The sequence below is a fragment of the Palaemon carinicauda genome, chromosome 1 (assembly GCF_036898095.1).
Source record: "Palaemon carinicauda isolate YSFRI2023 chromosome 1, ASM3689809v2, whole genome shotgun sequence".
Taxonomy (NCBI): domain Eukaryota; kingdom Metazoa; phylum Arthropoda; class Malacostraca; order Decapoda; family Palaemonidae; genus Palaemon; species Palaemon carinicauda.
In genome coordinates, this window is record NC_090725.1 from 16,763,451 (window position 1) to 16,781,202 (window position 17,752).

Below are 17,752 nucleotides of genomic sequence, written 5' to 3' on the forward strand. Positions count from 1 at the left end.
GCCAAGGAAGGCGGGAGGAGCGAGTCGACTTCTGGGGTCACCAATGTAACGAGCCGAGAGAAGGATGTGACTCAAAGGCAGGATGAAAGCAACTGGGTAACTTTATTAGAACACTCGCCATTATATACAAAAACTCCATTCAACAGGAGGTTCCCTGTTCAACCGACACCGCACCGGTTGACAGTTAACGGTGGGAAAAACAGACACGTTATTTCAGGTTCTTAATAGTGCGAGGGGAGAGCGAAGATACAAGCATAATATATACACAAAATGAAATTTCGTTACTACGTACGATCGTGTGACACACGGTTGGTACAGAACCAGGATCTCACGATTGGTTTAAAAAAAAAAAAAGAAGAATGAGTCATTGAAAGTTTTGTTCAGTGATGATTTTAAGCAACGAGACTTTTTGAGTTATCAAATATTAGAATGCTGTTTCTATTTTTTCTAGCAATTATATTCAGTATTGTATTCTATTAATATCATACTGTCAAAATTTGTGTAATAAAACTTAAGTACTTTATTCATTGATTAATATATGAGTCATTATAAAACTAGTTCTGATTAATTGCATATCAGTAAAATAAGAAAAATTATTTTCCCTTACAGAAAAAAACTTCAATAACCTTATATTCTGTCAAACTCCCTTTCCTGTCTGTGTCAAAATAAACAACATAAGTAATACTGTCGCCAAGGTTACAGTAGAAGTTAACAAATTTTTTATGGCATATTTTATTTTATCTGTGACATTCGTGGCTAAATCGATAGATTTAAATTGAATTCATAAATAAATTGAAATAAATATTCTTGATATAAAAATCATTGTACTTTCACGCAATTAATCAACATATATATTGTGTTTTATTTTAGTATTTTATCGTCAACATTTTACGCAACTTCCTAGTCCTACAAAACAGAAATGGCGAAGTTAGAGTTGACGTTAATCGTTGTTTTGTCATTTTGCGCCGTAGCTCACACGGTAACTATGATTCATTTTATAATTTTGCATTATTAGATGCAATGTTTAGTTCAAGTTTTATAATTTTGCATTGTTATATGTAATGTTTAGTTCCATTTGCCTTACCGAAGACTTGAAGGTAAGTTATCTTTCTGGACTGTAGCTTACCTGAGACGATAGGCAATTCGTAAAGAAATTAGGTTGCAAATTTACCTCTGCGCCATGTAGAGATTTAGATCTTTCTAACCCAGCTTAAGATAGAGTGCAGGTTGAAAAGCTACTAATAGTAGCACAACATCCCTAATGGAGACGGTAGCAGGAAGGGTATTCGATGTAGTCTCGACCATTTTGGTAATATTTTACTGTATTACAGGGCAATGTACCCTAGGAAATAACTACTTTTTCTCATAGAAAAAATTACGCTCTCTTCGAAACGACACTCGTTCCCGCTAAACTGCTGCAGTTTCCCTAGAATACAACCATCTCATAAAGCACGGAGTGTATGTACTGTATGATGATGGCCATGACCCACATCTCTTATTTTCAAGCCTATCACTGAGAGTACGGCAATCCAAGGTGGGTCACAGGGTGACATTACGGTTTCATTGTAGTGTATTACAGGGCGATGTAACCTAGGAAAACAACTACTTTTTCTTATAGAAAAAATTACACTCTCTTCGAAAATGACACTCGTTCCCGTCGCAAATGAATAGTTTCAGAAATATATATACATCTATATCCTCCGATAATGGGGGACCCCCAGTGGGAACTCGGGGTTTTGGGTGGGGAAAACATACTGGGGAATCGATATACAAACGTAAAACAAGCCTTTTCTTCTCTATTCATTACCTTCTTGAAATTATAATAACCTGAGGAAAATACAAAACGGTATACCTGAATAAACTTTGGAGGCGCCGTTGCAAAGATTGTGTCATGAAAAAATACAGTAACCAGTGCTGCCAACGTCCGATGTAGATCAAATGTTATTTTGTGACCTGTCATACTACTAGGCTAGGTTAGGTGGGTTATTTAGGTTCTGTGCCCTTTTTGTACTTTTTATATATTGGGTAAAACTTATATGGAGAAATTATTTAAAATTCTTATGGAAATATCTATCATTGCTATAGTTAGTAATGTCAGCGTGCCGTTGGTAACTCTGTGTACCATACGTCAAAGTTGGTAACACTGCGTATTATTGGTAACGTTGCTAATGTTATCGTTCGCAGTACATTTGTAAGAGAAGTGACACCGTGCAACTTAAAGTTAGCTGAATTGGTTGATCTGTTTGTTTCCGATTGAAATGAACAGCAAATTCGGTTAAATCACGTTATTTACTCTAGGAAAACATATATTTTCTGTTCGAAATCTCACCCTGTAATACAATAAAAAATTATCACATTACTCCCTCCCCCCCGTTAGCAAGTAGGTAAGGACTCGGCTAGTAGGTTAAGTTAGATAAGTGGTGCTTCTGTCGTAAGTTATTTGTTCAAACAGAACAAATGACTTCATGGTTATTTTTACTCAATATTAGAATATATATTGTACTGTAATATAATTACAGCTATTATTTTATCTATTTTAATAATGATTGAAAGTTTAGGGTAGAAATGTTTGATAAATTTAGTATGATAATGGGAAATGGAAGCCAAGTTCATGTTCAAACAGAGGCTGGAGTGCGAAGATACAACTCACCCTTTTGTTAAGTTTGTATAACTGAACCAGGAGATAAATTAGGTAAGTTAAATAACGCCAAAATACTAGCCCATAGAGCTATGCGAGTATCGAAACGAGTTCAGCCTGCCAAAATATAGGAACAATGAGATGATGTTAAATTGTGAGTAAAACAAGCTACAGCAGAGCAAAACCAATTGACCTAAGTGATAAAGTAGATAAATAAAGTAATGCAAAAATACTAGCCCATGGGGCTAACAAATGTAGCAAAACATGTTCGCTTCCCAAGATGAGATAATGTTTATCTGCGGGTGATGCAAGCTACAGCAGAACTGCAACTAATAGATAATTAGTGTCAGTTGGGTGTAACAACATACAAGAAAATACACTCAATTAATTAAGGAGGTTTTTTCTAGTATGATCAACACGGCAAACGACTCCATAGAAAAGGGAATTGAAAAATTACGTTTTCTACACTTCTGGAAGCACCAGTGTTTTGATCGTGTTTCTTTACTGGGTTTTAATTACATAGTAATTTTTTTTTTCTTTTTTACAATGAGTGTTTTGTTATGATGATGACTGGCGGAAACAACAAAGTTTGAAAAAGTTTAGCTAAATATCATGCAATTAGACTAGTACATGTTATATTTTTCAATATTAATCTTACCCGATAATCATGTAGCTGTCAACTCCGTTGCCCGACAGAATTCTACGGAAGGGATACGCCAGCGATCACTATACAAGAAGGGGGTGTACTCACCAGCGCCACCTGTGGCCAGGTACTGCAGTACTTCTTGTTGACACCACCTCAATCTTTCCTCTGTCGTGCTTCCGGCAAGACCTACATGGATACGCTTATAATTTTGGAGTCTTGTTCACGGTTTTTGGTGAAGTATTGCTCTAAGATTTCAGCTTTCGCTATACAGGAAACTTGTCTCTTAGCTTAGATAGCTTTTAGATTGACTTGATTAATGGTTAACGATTTTTTGCTTTAATTGGAATCCCCCCTTGACTGTTCTTTGATTCAAGATGTCCGACCTTTCTCAAGCTCCTCCCCAAAGACGATGTAGGACTTGTATTAGGCGTATTCCGAAGGCCTCGGTTGATCCTCACACCGTTTGTTCCGACTGTAGGGGAAAATCCTGTCAGTTGGAAGATCGATGTGAGGAATGCGCCGGACTTTCGGAACTTGATTTTGTTCGATTCCTCAAGTATACCACTAAGTTAGAGAGAGAGAGAGTTAGGAGGAGTTCGGCTCGCTCTTCGCTTTATTCCTCACCCCATGATCCTCAACCTTTTCCTCCCCCTGTAGTGGCAACCCCCGATCCTACTATTTGTGCTCAGCCTGATATGTCTGATGTTTTACGTGCCATTCAGGCTTTAGGTGATAAAGTGGAGTCGGTAGTGAGTGACCACAAGTTCCTCTTGGCAGACGTCAAGGAACTTAAAGTGAAAAGTGCAGTGGGAAGTGGTAGTGCCAGTGCTGTGCCGAGTGCTAGTGTCAGTGTCAGTGTTGTGCGTGAGGGTACTTCTGTGCGTGCCAGTCGTCCTCCCAGTCCGGGACCTCTTGCAAGCTCCCAAGCCCAGGGGAGAAGCAATGTCGAAGGGCAAAAGGGTTCGGCAGGCCTTGATCGGCGCACAGCAGTATCCTCGGTGGTTGCGGGCGTATCTTACAGAGATCGTCACTTCCACTCTCAGACGATTGAGCCCTTATTTTACTCGTCTGCAGAAGAATTTTCGGGGAGAAAACGCTGGACTCAGGTCTCAAGACCTCTTAAGCGTAAAGTCCAGACCGGACGAGTTCTACAGCCCGGATGTAGTCATTGGGCTAGCTCTGACTCGCCGCAGTCATCAGGTGACTGCACGCCTCCTAAGAGAGGTAAGGCGATGCCTCAACAGACCTCAACTTCTGTTAAGGCTCTGCCTCAACAGACCTCAACGTCTGTTGATCCCAAGATGGCTTTGCTGCAGTCTATGCAGTCGCAGCTTGCGGTATTGATGCGTGAGTTTCAGGCAGAGAAGGTTACACCTCCTCCTGCGAGCGCTCCTCCTCCTCTACGCAGTCCAGTCTGCCAGACGTACGAAGTTGAGGTTCCTCAAGCTACCTCCATGCGTGAGCTACCGCGTTGGGAGTTGCCAGATACCAGCGTTGTGCAGCAACCTCCTCCTTCCTTGAGGCAGGAACCTCTTACCACGCGGCAACCTCCTCAACAATGGGGACAGGAGTCTTATGCCTTACAACCTCCTCTACCTTTGAGGCAAGAGTTTCTTGCAGTAAGACCATCCTCGAGGCAGCAACCTCTTGAGGTACGACAACCTCTGCCATCCTTGAGGCAGCCACCTCAGCTCTCGCAGCTGATACCTCCACTTTCCTCGAGGCGAGAACCTCAACTCTCGAGGCAAGCACCTCAAGAACCTCAACTCGTGAGACAGGAGCCTCTTTCTGCGCAGCCGCCACCTCAACTCTCGCAGCACCCACCTCAAGAACCTCAACTCGTGAGACAGGAACCTCTTACTGCGCAGCCACTTCAACCCTTGAAGCAAGCGCAACTCTTGAGACATGAGCCTCATGCAATGAGTCAGCCACCTCAACGCATGCATCTACCTCTTTCTCCTCAGCTTGAGCAGTCTTTGCAGCCTGAACCTCAGGTTTTACTACAGTCGCCTCTCACCACGCTTGCTCCCCAGACTCCCGCAGAGCCTCCTTCTTCCCAGCCTCATGACTTTGTCATTACCAGCCCTCATCCTCTTCAACAGAGACTTGAGGATGAATCCGCAAGTGTATATGCACCCGCTTGTCAGGATTCTGCCGTTCAGCATACCGCTGTAACTTTACCTCTCGCTTCTCAACCCTCAGGTGATGAGGTTTCTGAGGAGGAAGCTGCGCACCTGGATGATCCCTCTTCTGACGTGGAGGAACCCAAGTCGTTACCACCCTCCATTGACTTTCGCAAGGTCCTGGCTCTTTTCAGAGAAGTTTACCCGGATCACTTTGTTTCTGCTACCCCTCGCTCTCCCCCATCAGAGTTTTCTCTAGGCATGCAACCTGTTAAGTCTGCCTACACTAAGCTCGTCTTCGCTAGATCTTCTAAGAGAGCTTTGAGAATGTTAGGGGATTGGTTGCAGTCCAAGCAGCAACTAGGGAAGACGTCATTCATGTTTCCACCTACTAAGCTGACTTCTAAGGCGGGCGTATGGTATGCCACAGGAGAGGAACCAGGCTTGGGAATCCCTGCCTCTGCCCAAGCTGACTTCTCAAGTTTGGTTGACTCTCCACGAAGGTCGGCTATGAGGCGCTCTAAGGTCTGCTGGACCTTTTCTGACTTAGACCACTTCTTAAAGGGAGTCTTTCGCGCCTTTGAGATTTTTAATTTTCTCGACTGGTGCCTGGGGGCCTTGAGCAAGAAGACTGCCCCATCTGACAAGGACTCGGCCATGCTTATAATGTCCTGTATGGATAAAGCAATTCGCGATGGTTCCGGCGAACTTGCCTCCATGTTTGTTTCGGGAGTACTCAAGAAAAGGGAACAACTTTGCACCTTCCTTTCCACTGGTATCACCTCTTGTCAAAGGTCTCAGTTACTTTTTGCTCCGCTTTCTAAGTTCCTGTTTCCTGAGGACCTTATCAAGGAATTGTCTGCGGCTCTTATTCAGAAGGACACTCATGACCTTGTGGCCTCTTCAGCACGTAAGGCTAAGGTTGCTCCTTCGGTTCCTAGAACTTACCGCACCCCAGTGGCCGATACTCCTGCTACAAGATTTATTCTGCCCTTTCGTGGCAGAGCCCCCAGCCGAGGAAGTACCCGTCCAGACGGTTTCAGGGGCAGGTCCAAGAAAGGTCCCAAGCCTTCGAAAGGCAAACATTGACTCTCCTCCTCTCCAGACAGCAGTAGGAGCCAGACTCAAAATCTTCTGGCAAGCTTGGGAAAGAAGAGGTGCAGACGCCCAGTCTGTCAAGTGGCTAAGGGAGGGTTACAGGATACCATTCTGCCGCAATCCCCCTCTGACCACTTCTCCCATCAACCTCTCTCCCAACTACAAGGAAAAGGACAAGAGGCTAGCGTTACACCAAGAGGTGTCGCTCCTGTTACAGAAGGAGGCAGTGGTGATAGTCCGGGACCATCAATCCCCGGGCTTCTACAACCGTCTCTTTCTGGTGGCCAAGAAGACAGGAGGTTGGAGACCGGTGCTGGACGTCAGTGCGCTCAATGCTTATGTCACCAAGCAGACGTTCACTATGGAGACGACGAAGTCGGTCCTAGCAGCGGTCAGGCAGGAGGACTGGATGGTCTCGTTGGATCTGAAAGACGCTTACTTTCACGTTCCTATTCATCCAGACTCCCAACCTTTCCTGAGATTCGTTTTTGGAAAGGTTGTGTACCAATTCCAAGCCCTGTGTTTTGGCCTAAGCACGGCGCCTATGGTGTTTACGCGACTGATGAGGAATTTGGCGAAATTCCTCCACTTGGCGGACATCAGAGCCTCCCTTTATTTAGACGACTGGCTGTTAAGAGCCCCCACAAGTCGTCGCTGTCTGGAGAGTCTCAACTGGACTTTGGACTTGATCAAGGAACTGGGTCTCTTGGTCAACTTAGAAAAGTCCCAGCTTATTCCTTCCCAAACCATCGTTTACCTGGGAATGGAGATTCGAAGTCAAGCTTTTCGGGCTTTTCCGTCGGCCCCAAGAATCAGCCAAGCCCTAGAGTGCATTCTGAGCATGCTGAAGAGGAACAGATGCTCGGTGAGACAGTGGATGAGTCTAACAGGGACCCTGTCATCGTTAGCCCTGTTCACCGAGTTAGGGAGACTCAACCTCCGCCCCCTTCAATTCCATCTAGCAGCTCACTGGGACAAGAATATGACGCTCGAAGCGGTCTCTATTCCTGTTACCAAAGAGATGAAGACTACTCTCATGTGGTGGAAGACCAACATCCTTCTCAAGGAGGGTCTATCGTTAGCGGTTCAGACCCCCAATCTTCATCTCTATTCGGACGCATCAGACTTGGGCTGGGGCGCGACCTTGGACGGACAGGAATGCTCGAGAACATGGAACAAGGAACAGGAAACGCTTCACATCAACTGCAAGGAGTTGCTGGCAGTTCATCTGGCTTTAATGAACTTCAAGTCCCTCCTGCTAAACAAGGTGGTGGAGGTGAACTCCGACAACACCACAGCCTTGGCATACATCTCCAAGCAGGGAGGGACCCATTCGAGGAAGCTGTACGAGATAGCAAGGGACCTCCTCATTTGGTCAAGAAGTCTAAACCTCTCACTGGTAACGAGGTTCATTCAGGGCAATATGAATGTCTCGGCAGATCGCCTCAGCAGGAAAGATCAAGTCATCCCCACAGAATGGACCCTTCACAAGAGCGTGTGCAACAGACTTTGGACCTTGTGGGGTCAGCCAACGATAGATCTGTTCGCCACCTCCATGACCAAGAGGCTCCCTTTGTACTGTTCCCCAGTTCCAGACCCAGCAGCAGTTCACGTGGATGCTTTTCTGCTGGATTGGTCCCATCTCGAGCTATATACATTCCCGCCGTTCAAGATCATCAACAGAGTCATTCAGAAGTTCGTCTCTCACGAAGGGACACGGCTGACGCTGGTTGCTCCCCTTTGGCCTGCAAGAGAATGGTTCACAGAGGTACTACAATGGCTGGTCGACGTTCCCAGGACTCTCCCTCTAAGAGTGGACCTTCTACGTCAACCTCACGTAAAGAAGGTACATCCAAACCTCCACGCTCTTCGTCTGACTGCCTTCAGACTGTCGAAAGACTCGCTAGAGCTAGAGGCTTTTCGAAGGAGGCAGCCAGAGCGATTGCCAGAGCAAGGAGGATATCCACTCGTAGAGTCTATCAATCCAAGTGGGAAGTCTTCCGAAGCTGGTGCAGAGCCAATGCAGTTTCCTCTACCAATACCTCTGTAACCCAAGTTGCTGACTTCCTGTTACATCTTAGGAATGTTAGATCTCTTTCGGCTCCTACGATCAAAGGGTACAGAAGTATGTTGGCTTCAGTTCTCCGCCACAGAGGTTTGGATCTTTCCTCCAACAAGGATCTACAAGACATCCTTAAATCTTTCGAGACTTCTAAAGAACGTCGATTGTCCACTCCAGGCTGGAATCTAGACGTAGTCTTAAGGTTCCTTATGTCTCCTAGGTTTGAACCTCTCCAGTCAGCTTCTTTCAAAGACCTTACTCTCAAAACTCTTTTCCTCGTCTGCCTTGCAACAGCCAAAAGAGTTAGTGAGGTTCACGCCTTCAGCAGGAACATAGGATTCACATCCGAATCAGCAACATGTTCCTTACAGCTCGGATTTTTAGCAAAAAATGAACTTCCTTCACGTCCTTGGCCTAGATCGTTCGAAATTCCTAGCCTTTCCAACATGGTGGGTAACGAGCTAGAGAGAGTTCTTTGCCCTGTCAGAGCTCTAAAATACTATCTTAAAAGGTCAAAACCTATACGAGGACAATCAGAGGCCTTATGGTGTGCCATCAAGAAACCTTCGATGCCTATGTCCAAAAACGCAGTTTCGTATTATATAAGGCTTCTGATTAGAGAAGCTCATTCTCACATGAAGGATGAAGACCTTGCTTTGTTGAAGGTAAGGACCCACGAAGTGAGAGCTGTAGCCACTTCGATGGCCTTTAAACAGAACCGTTCTCTGCAGAGTATAATGGATGCAACTTTTTGGAGGAGCAAGTCAGTGTTTGCATCATTTTATCTCAAAGATGTCCAGTCTCTTTACGAGAACTGCTACACCCTGGGACCATTCGTAGCAGCGAGTGCAGTAGTAGGTGAGGGCTCAGCCACTACATTCCCTTAATCCCATAACCTTTTTTAACCTTTCTCTTGAATGCTTTTATTGTTGTTTTTTCAATATTAAACTTACCCGATAATCATGTAGCTGTCAACTCCGTTGCCCGACAGAAATCTAAGGAGGGATACGCCAGCTATCACAATACTAGAAGGGGGTGTACTAACAGCGCCACCTGTGGCCAGGTACTCAAGTACTTCTTGTTGACACCTCCTCAATTATTCCTCTGTCGTGCCTCCGGCTAGACGTTCTGGGATACGCTCATGGTCTTCGAGTTTATTCTCGCTTATTTGGTGATGTATTCTCTTTGATTTACGGCTGTCGCATTACTGGAAACCTTCTGATATTAGCTAGATAGCTTTTATTTAATTCAGTTTAACGGTTAACGAATTTTTGCTTGTTTTTTGGATCTCCCTTTGACTTCTCTTGAAAACAAAATGTCTGACATTTCGCAAGCCCCCTCCCATAGACGTTGTAGGTCTTGCAATAGACGTATTCCGAAGGTCTCGGTAGATCCTCACACCGCTTGTTCTGACTGTAGGGACAGACCCTGTCAGTTAGAAAATCGATGTGAGGAATGCGCCGGTCTTTCGGAATTGGATTTTGTCCGACTTTTAAAGTATTCTTCTAAGTTAGAGAGAATTAGAGCTAGGAGGAGTTCTTCTCACTCTTCTTTATTTTCCTCATCTCATGATCCTCTTCCTGATCCTACCCCTGTAGTGGCTACCCCCGATCCTACTGTGTGCCCTCCGCCTGATATGTCAGTGGTTTTACGTGCTATTCAGGCTTTAGGCGATAAGGTAGAGTCAGTGGTAAGTGACCATAAGTCTCTGATGGCCGAAGTGAAAGAGTTGAAGGCCAAGAGTGCAGTGGGTGAAGTTAGTGCCAGTGCTGTGACGAGTGCTAGTGTCGGTGCAGTGCCTTGTACTAGTGTTAGTGCCAGTGTGGTGCGTGGGGATTTTTCTGTGCGAGCCAGTCGTTCTCCCAGTCCGGGACCTCTTGCAAGCTCCCAAGCCCAGGGGAGAAGCAATGTCGAAGGGCATAAGGGTTCGGCAGGCCTTGTTAGGCGCACAGAATCATCCTCAGTGGTTGCGGGCGTGTCTACCACAGACCGTCACTCCCACTTGCAGACGATTGAGCCCGTCTTCCGCTCGTCCGCTGATCTTCTCACGGGGAAGAATCGTTGGTCTCAGGTCTCTAGACCTCTTAAACGCAGAGTCCAACCCACGAGTGCTCAGCCAGGTTGCAGTCGTTGGCTCAGCTCTGACTCGCCTCAGTCTTCTAGCGATTGTACTCCGCCCAAGAGGAGTAAGGTACAACAGAGCTGCACCGGTGGTGCAACCACTGTTATGGCTTTACCTCAGTCTGCTACTGTCTCTGCTGATCCCAAGTGGTCTATGCTTCAGTCCATGCAAGCTCAGCTTTCGGACCTGATGCGTGAGTGTCGTGCTGAGAGTGCTGCACCTCCTGCACCTGTGGTGCACCTATCTCCTGCACCGGTTCAGCCTGTGCTGCACCCTCCTGCACCGGTGGTGCACCAACCTCCTGCACCCGTTCAGCCTGTGCTGCACCCGCCTGCACCGGTGGTGCACCAACCTCCTGCACCCGTTCAGCCTGTGCTGCACCCGCCTGCACCGGTGGTGCACCAACCTCCTGCACCCGTTCAGCCTTTGCTGCACCCGCCTGCACCGGTGGTGCACCAGCCTCCTGCACCGGTTCAGCCTGTGCTGCACCCGCCTGCACTCGCTGCACCCAGTCGCAGCTCCATCTGCCAGGCGTACGATGTTGAACCTCTTCCACCTGTGAGTCAGTCTGCTCAACTGCTGCACCGACCTCTACCCGTGCACCCTGATCCTGCTACTCAGACATCTCTGCTTGCTGGAACTTTACCTTGTTCTGCACAGCCTCGATCTATTCACGCTTCACTCATACCACAGGAACAGGAACTTGCTGCACCTCCTCCTTCCACCTCTGTTGTTGTTCCTGCTCGTTCTGACTCTGCGGTTCAGCATTCGTATCCGATCCCGTCGCCTCATTCTGGGGTTGAGATTTCGGATGATGAGGAAGCACACCTTGATCCCTCTTCGGATGTGGACGACTCCAGACCCTCTCCACAGTCTCTTGATTTTCGAAAGGTCTTGGCTCTTCTCAGGGAGGTTTATCCAGACCATTTTGTCTCAGCTATACCCCGCTCTCCACCATCTGAGTTTTCGCTGGGAGTGCAACAAGCTCAGTCTTCCTATACCAAGCTTGTCCTAGCTAGATCCTCCAAGAGGGCTTTTAGGATCCTAGGGGAATGGCTGCAGTCTAAGCAACTTCTTGGCAAGACTTCCTTCATGTTCCCTCCAACGAAGCTCACTTCGAAAGCGAGTGTTTGGTATGCCACAGGGGAAGCACCAGGCTTGGGAATACCTGCCTCTGCCCAGGCTGACTTCTCAAGTCTGGTAGACTCGCCTCGAAGATCTGCTATGAGACGCTCAAAAGTGTGTTGGACCTTTTCGGACTTGGATCACTTGCTTAAAGGAGTGTTTAGAGCGTTTGAAATGTTTAATTTTCTAGACTGGTGCCTGGGGGCCCTCAGCAAGAAAACCTCCCATACGGACAAAGATTCTGCCATGCTGTTAATGTCCTGTATGGATAAGGCCATCAGAGACGGATCGGGCGAGCTAGCGTCCTTGTTCGTGTCAGGGGTTTTGAAGAAAAGGGAACAGCTGTGTTCTTTCCTTTCCGCCAGCATTACCCCTTGCCAACGTTCACAACTTCTGTTTGCTCCTCTTTCGAAGTTTATTTTTCCCGAAGAGCTCATTAAAGATTTGTCGGCTGCTTTGATTCAGAAAGACACGCACGATCTTGTGGCTTCTTCGGCTCGTAAGTCTAAGGCTTCCACCTCAGCCCCTAAGACTTACCGCTCCCCAGTGATTGATACTCCTGCGACTAGATTCATACCGCCCTTTCGTGGTAGAGCCCCCAGCCGAGGAAGCTCCCGTCCAGACTCTTACAGAGGCAAGTCCAGGAAAGGATCCAAGTCATCCAAAGGAAAACACTGACTCTCCGATTCTCCAGACGACAGTAGGAGCCAGACTCAAGACCTTCTGGCGAGCTTGGGAGATGAGAGGTGCAGACGCACAGTCTGTCAGTTGGCTGAGGTTCGGTTACAGGATTCCATTCTTCCTTCAACCACCTCTGACCACTTCGCCCATCAACCTCTCTCCCAACTACAAAGAGGAGGACAAGAGGCTAGCTTTGCAACAGGAGGTGTCGCTTCTTGTGCAGAAGAAGGCTGTGGTTGTAGTCCGGGACCATCAATCCCCGGGCTTCTACAACCGCCTCTTTCTTGTGGCCAAGAAGACAGGAGGTTGGAGACCTGTCCTGGACGTCAGCGCTCTCAACGAGTATGTCACCAAGCTGACGTTCACGATGGAGACGACCAAGTCGGTCTTGGCAGCGGTCAGACAGGAGGACTGGATGGTCTCATTGGACTTGAAAGATGCTTATTTTCACGTTCCGATTCATCCAGACTCCCAACCTTTCCTAAGATTCGTTTTCGGAAAGGTCGTCTACCAATTCCAAGCCCTGTGTTTTGGCCTAAGCACAGCTCCTATGGTCTTTACCCTTCTGATGAGGAATGTAGCCAAGTTCCTTCACTTGTCAAACATCAGAGCCTCCCTCTACCTAGACGACTGGCTGTTGAGAGCCTCCTCGAGTCGTCGTTGTCTGGAGAATCTTCATTGGACTTTAGACCTTATCAGAGACCTGGGTCTATTAGTCAATTTGGAAAAATCTCAACTCATTCCCTCACAATCCATCGTGTATCTGGGAATGGAAATTCAGAGTCAGAGTTTTCGGGCTTTTCCATCGGCCCCCAGGATAAGCCAAGCCCTCGAGTGCATCATGAGCATGCTGAAGAGGAACAGTTGCTCAGTGAGACAGTGGATGAGTCTCACAGGGACTCTCTCGTCCCTAGCCCTGTTTGTCGAGCTGGGCAGACTCCACCTCCGCCCTCTTCAATTCCACCTGGCAGCTCATTGGGACAAGAGTTCTACCCTGGAAGCAATCTCTATCCCTATCAACCAAGAGATGAAGACCACTCTCCTGTGGTGGAAGCACAACCTTCTTCTCAGAGAGGGTCTATCCTTGGCCATTCAGACCCCCAATCTTCATCTCTTCTCAGATGCATCGGACTCGGGCTGGGGTGCAACCTTGGACGGAGAGGAATGCTCCGGAATGTGGAACGAGGAACAACGATCTCTCCACATCAACTGCAAGGAACTGCTGGCAGTTCATCTAGCCCTGTTGAACTTCAAGTCCCTCCTGCTAGGCAAAGTGGTGGAGGTGAACTCGGACAACACCACAGCCTTGGCTTACATCTCCAAACAAGGGGGGACCCATTCGAGGAGCCTTTACGAGATCGCAAGGGACCTCCTCATTTGGTCAAGAAGTCGAAACCTCTCTCTAGTCACGAGGTTCATCCAGGGCAATATGAACGTGTCAGCAGATCGTCTGAGCAGAAGGAATCAGGTCATTCCCACGGAATGGACCCTCCACAAGAGTGTGTGCAACAGACTTTGGACCTTGTGGGGTCAACCTACCATAGATCTGTTTGCCACCTCCATGACCAAGAGACTTCCTCTGTTTTGTTCTCCTGTTCCAGACCCTGCAGCAGTTCATGTGGATGCCTTTCTACTGAACTGGTCCCATCTCGACCTGTACGCATTCCCTCCGTTCAAGATAATCAACAAGGTTCTGCAGAAATTCGTCTCGCACGAAGGGACACGGCTGACGCTGGTTGCTCCCCTTTGGCCTGCAAGAGAATGGTTCACAGAGGTACTACAATGGCTAGTAGACTTCCCCAGGACTCTACCTCTAAGAGTGGACCTTCTACGTCAACCTCACGTAGACAGGTTACATCCAAACCTCCACGCTCTTCAACTGACTGCCTTCAGACTGTCGAAAGATTCGCTAGAGCTCGAGGCTTTTCGAAGGAGGCAGCCAGGGCTATTGCCAGAGCAAGGAGGGTTTCCACTCGTAGGGTCTACCAGTCTAAGTGGGAGGTCTTCCGAAGCTGGTGTAGAGCCAATTCAATATCCTCTACCAATACCTCTGTGACCCAAATAGCTGACTTCCTGCTTCATCTTAGAAATGAGAGATCCCTTTCAGCTCCTACGATTAAGGGATATAGGAGTATGTTGGCCTCAGTTCTCCGCCATAGAGGTTTGGACCTGTCTTCCAACAAGGACCTTCAAGACATTCTTAAGTCTTTTGAGACGTCTAAAGATCGTCGTCTTTCCACTCCAGGCTGGAATTTAGACGTAGTCTTAAGGTTCCTTATGACATCTAGGTTCGAACCTCTCCAGTCAGCTTCATTCAAGGACCTTACCCTCAAGACTCTTTTTCTCGTTTGCCTGGCAACAGCTAAAAGAGTCAGTGAGGTTCATGCCTTCAGCAAGAACATTGGTTTCACGACCGAGTCTGCTACATGTTCTTTCCAGCTTGGATTCCTAGCAAAGAACGAGCTTCCTTCACGTCCTTGGCCTAGATCGTTCGAGATACCTAGCCTTTCCAACATGGTAGGTAACGAACTTGAGAGAGTTCTTTGCCCTGTCAGAGCTCTCAAATATTATCTAAAGAGGTCTAAACCTCTCCGAGGACAGTCAGAAGCCTTATGGTGTGCCATCAAGAAACCCTCGAGACCCATGTCCAAGAATGGGCTTTCGTATTATATAAGGCTTCTGATCAGAGAAGCACATTCTCACTTAAAGGAGGAAGACCTTGCATTGCTGAAGGTAAGGACCCACGAAGTAAGAGCCGTAGCTACTTCGATGGCCTTTAATAAAAACCGTTCTCTGCAGAGTGTAATGGATGCAACCTATTGGAGGAGCAAGTCAGTGTTTGCATCTTTTTATCTGAAAGATGTCCAGTCTCTTTACGAGAACTGCTACACCCTGGGACCATTCGTAGCAGCGAGTGCAGTAGTAGGTGAGGGCTCAGCCACTACATTCCCTTAATCCCATAACCTTTTTAACTTTTCTCTTGAATTCTTTTGTTGTTTTTATGGTTGTTACGGTAGGCTAAGAAGCCTTCCGCATCCTTTTGATTTGGCGGGTGGTCAATTCATTCTTGAGAAGCGCCTGGGTTAAAGGTTGTGTAGAGGTCCTTTAGTAGGGGTTGCAACCCTATATACTTTAGCACCTTGGGTTGATTCAGCCTCCAAGAGGAACGCTGCGCTCAGTAAGGAAGACGAACTTAAAAAAGAGGCAGAGTAACGGTTCAATTCGACTTCCTTACCAGGTACTTATTATTTCATTTGTTATTAGAGATAACTGTTATATGAAATGTGGGGATACTTGGCTATCCTTTAATCTTGTTCACTGGTTTTCACCCACCCCCCTGGGTGCGAATCAGCTACATGATTATCGGGTAAGTTTAATATTGAAAAATGTTATTTTCATTAGTAAAATAAATTTTTGAATATACTTACCCGATAATCATGATTTAATTGACCCTCCCTTCCTCCCCATAAAGAACCAGTGGGATCGAGGAATAATTGAGGAGGTGTCAACAAGAAGTACTTGAGTACCTGGCCACAGGTGGCGCTGTTAGTACACCCCCTTCTAGTATTGTGATAGCTGGCGTATCCCTCCTTAGATTTCTGTCGGGCAACGGAGTTGACAGCTACATGATTATCGGGTAAGTATATTCAAAAATTTATTTTACTAATGAAAATAACATTTTTGGGTTGTTACGGTAGGCTAGAAGCCTTCCGCATCCTAGTTGATTTGGCGGGTGGTCAATTCGTTCTTGAGAAGCGCCTAGGTTAGAGGTTGTGTAGAGGTCCTTTAGTATGGGTTGCAGCCCTTTATACTTCAGCACCTTAGGGTTGTTCAGCCTCCTAAGAGGAACGCTGCGCTCAGTAAGGAAGACGAACTTATTAAAGGCAGAGTAATGGTTCAAGTCGACTTCCTTACCAGGTACTTATAATTTCATTGTTATTTTGAATAACTGATAATATGAAATACGGGATACTTAGCTTCTTGATATACATGTACACTGGTTTTCACCCACCTCCCTGGGTGTGAATCAGCTACATGATTATCGGGTAAGATTAATATTGAAAAATGTTATTTTCATTAGTAAAATAAATTTTTGAATATACTTACCCGATAATCATGATTTAATTGACCCACCCTTCCTCCCCATAGAGAACCAGTGGACCGAGGAAAAATTGAGGTGGTGTCAACAAGAAGTACTGCAGTACCTGGCCACAGGTGGCGCTGGTGAGTACACCCCCTTCTTGTATAGTGATCGCTGGCGTATCCCTTCCGTAGAATTCTGTCGGGCAACGGAGTTGACAGCTACATGATTATCGGGTAAGTATATTCAAAAATTTATTTTACTAATGAAAATAAAATTTTCTGGTGTTTCAAACATCGTTAAAAAGGATACCTATCACAAACCCGTCTGTGTACAGACCATAACTCATAAACTATGGATAAGTTAGGTTTCACTACCTTCTAATTACAGTGCAATAATGTAGAAGTGAGCTAGCATCCAAGCCTCAAAGATGTAGGCAGTTCCAATTCATCTTATTTTTCTAATCTTAAATTTCACAAGGACATATGTGCCAAGCTTTCACCTAAAATAACTGTTTGATATATATAGTGTGTTGATGGGAGCTAAATTTATCAGGATTGACAGAATTTTTTTATGAATTCCTATAGTCGTTATAGCCTTTGTTATCTATTATTCATCAGCAAATATGTATAGAAATATCAAGTGGGTTGAGAGGGCTTTCAAATATTATAAGCAATGAATCATTATATAGCCAGTAGGGCTTGTTCTTCGTAGAGAGAGTACTATACAGTACAGTATACTAGTGTTTCTTTACGGTTCATAAATGTCTAACAGCAATGATGCATTATAATTTTTTATCTGCTCTAATAATCACTTTGCAATTTATCACCTTGTATTGTTTATAGTTATAACTTTCCATTTGTGCTAAATACTGTGAACATTTTCATCACATAGGCCCAGAGTGAAGACAAACGATGTATTTGTGTCTGCCCTAATCCATCAAATATCAATGGTACCAAGAGCACATGTGTTAGCTACACAAAGCATGTAGCACCAAGCAAATGGTAAGTTGTAAATGTTATTCATTTTTTCCTACTGAAAGTTTGCATGCCATAATAAAGTATGGTAATCTAGTTTACTTTTATATACTGCATATAAACATCCTATTTAAATATTCTTTATTGCTCTGGAAATTCAAATATCTTTCATTAAGAATTTTAAACAAACCTAGGTTTT

General features: G+C 45.8%; 1 protein-coding gene across 1 annotated transcript in view; it reads left to right on the forward strand.

Moving 5' to 3' along the window:
• Nucleotides 1-834: 834 nt before the first annotated feature.
• Nucleotides 835-17,752, forward strand: part of LOC137647125 (uncharacterized protein CG1161) — a 42,324-nt gene continuing 25,406 nt past the window's right edge. The window contains exons 1-2 of the mRNA XM_068380377.1: nt 835-979; nt 17,471-17,580. Coding sequence (XP_068236478.1) covers nt 920-979; nt 17,471-17,580 — 170 coding nt within the window. The 5' untranslated portion in view covers nt 835-919. The remainder of the gene's footprint in view (nt 980-17,470; nt 17,581-17,752) is intronic.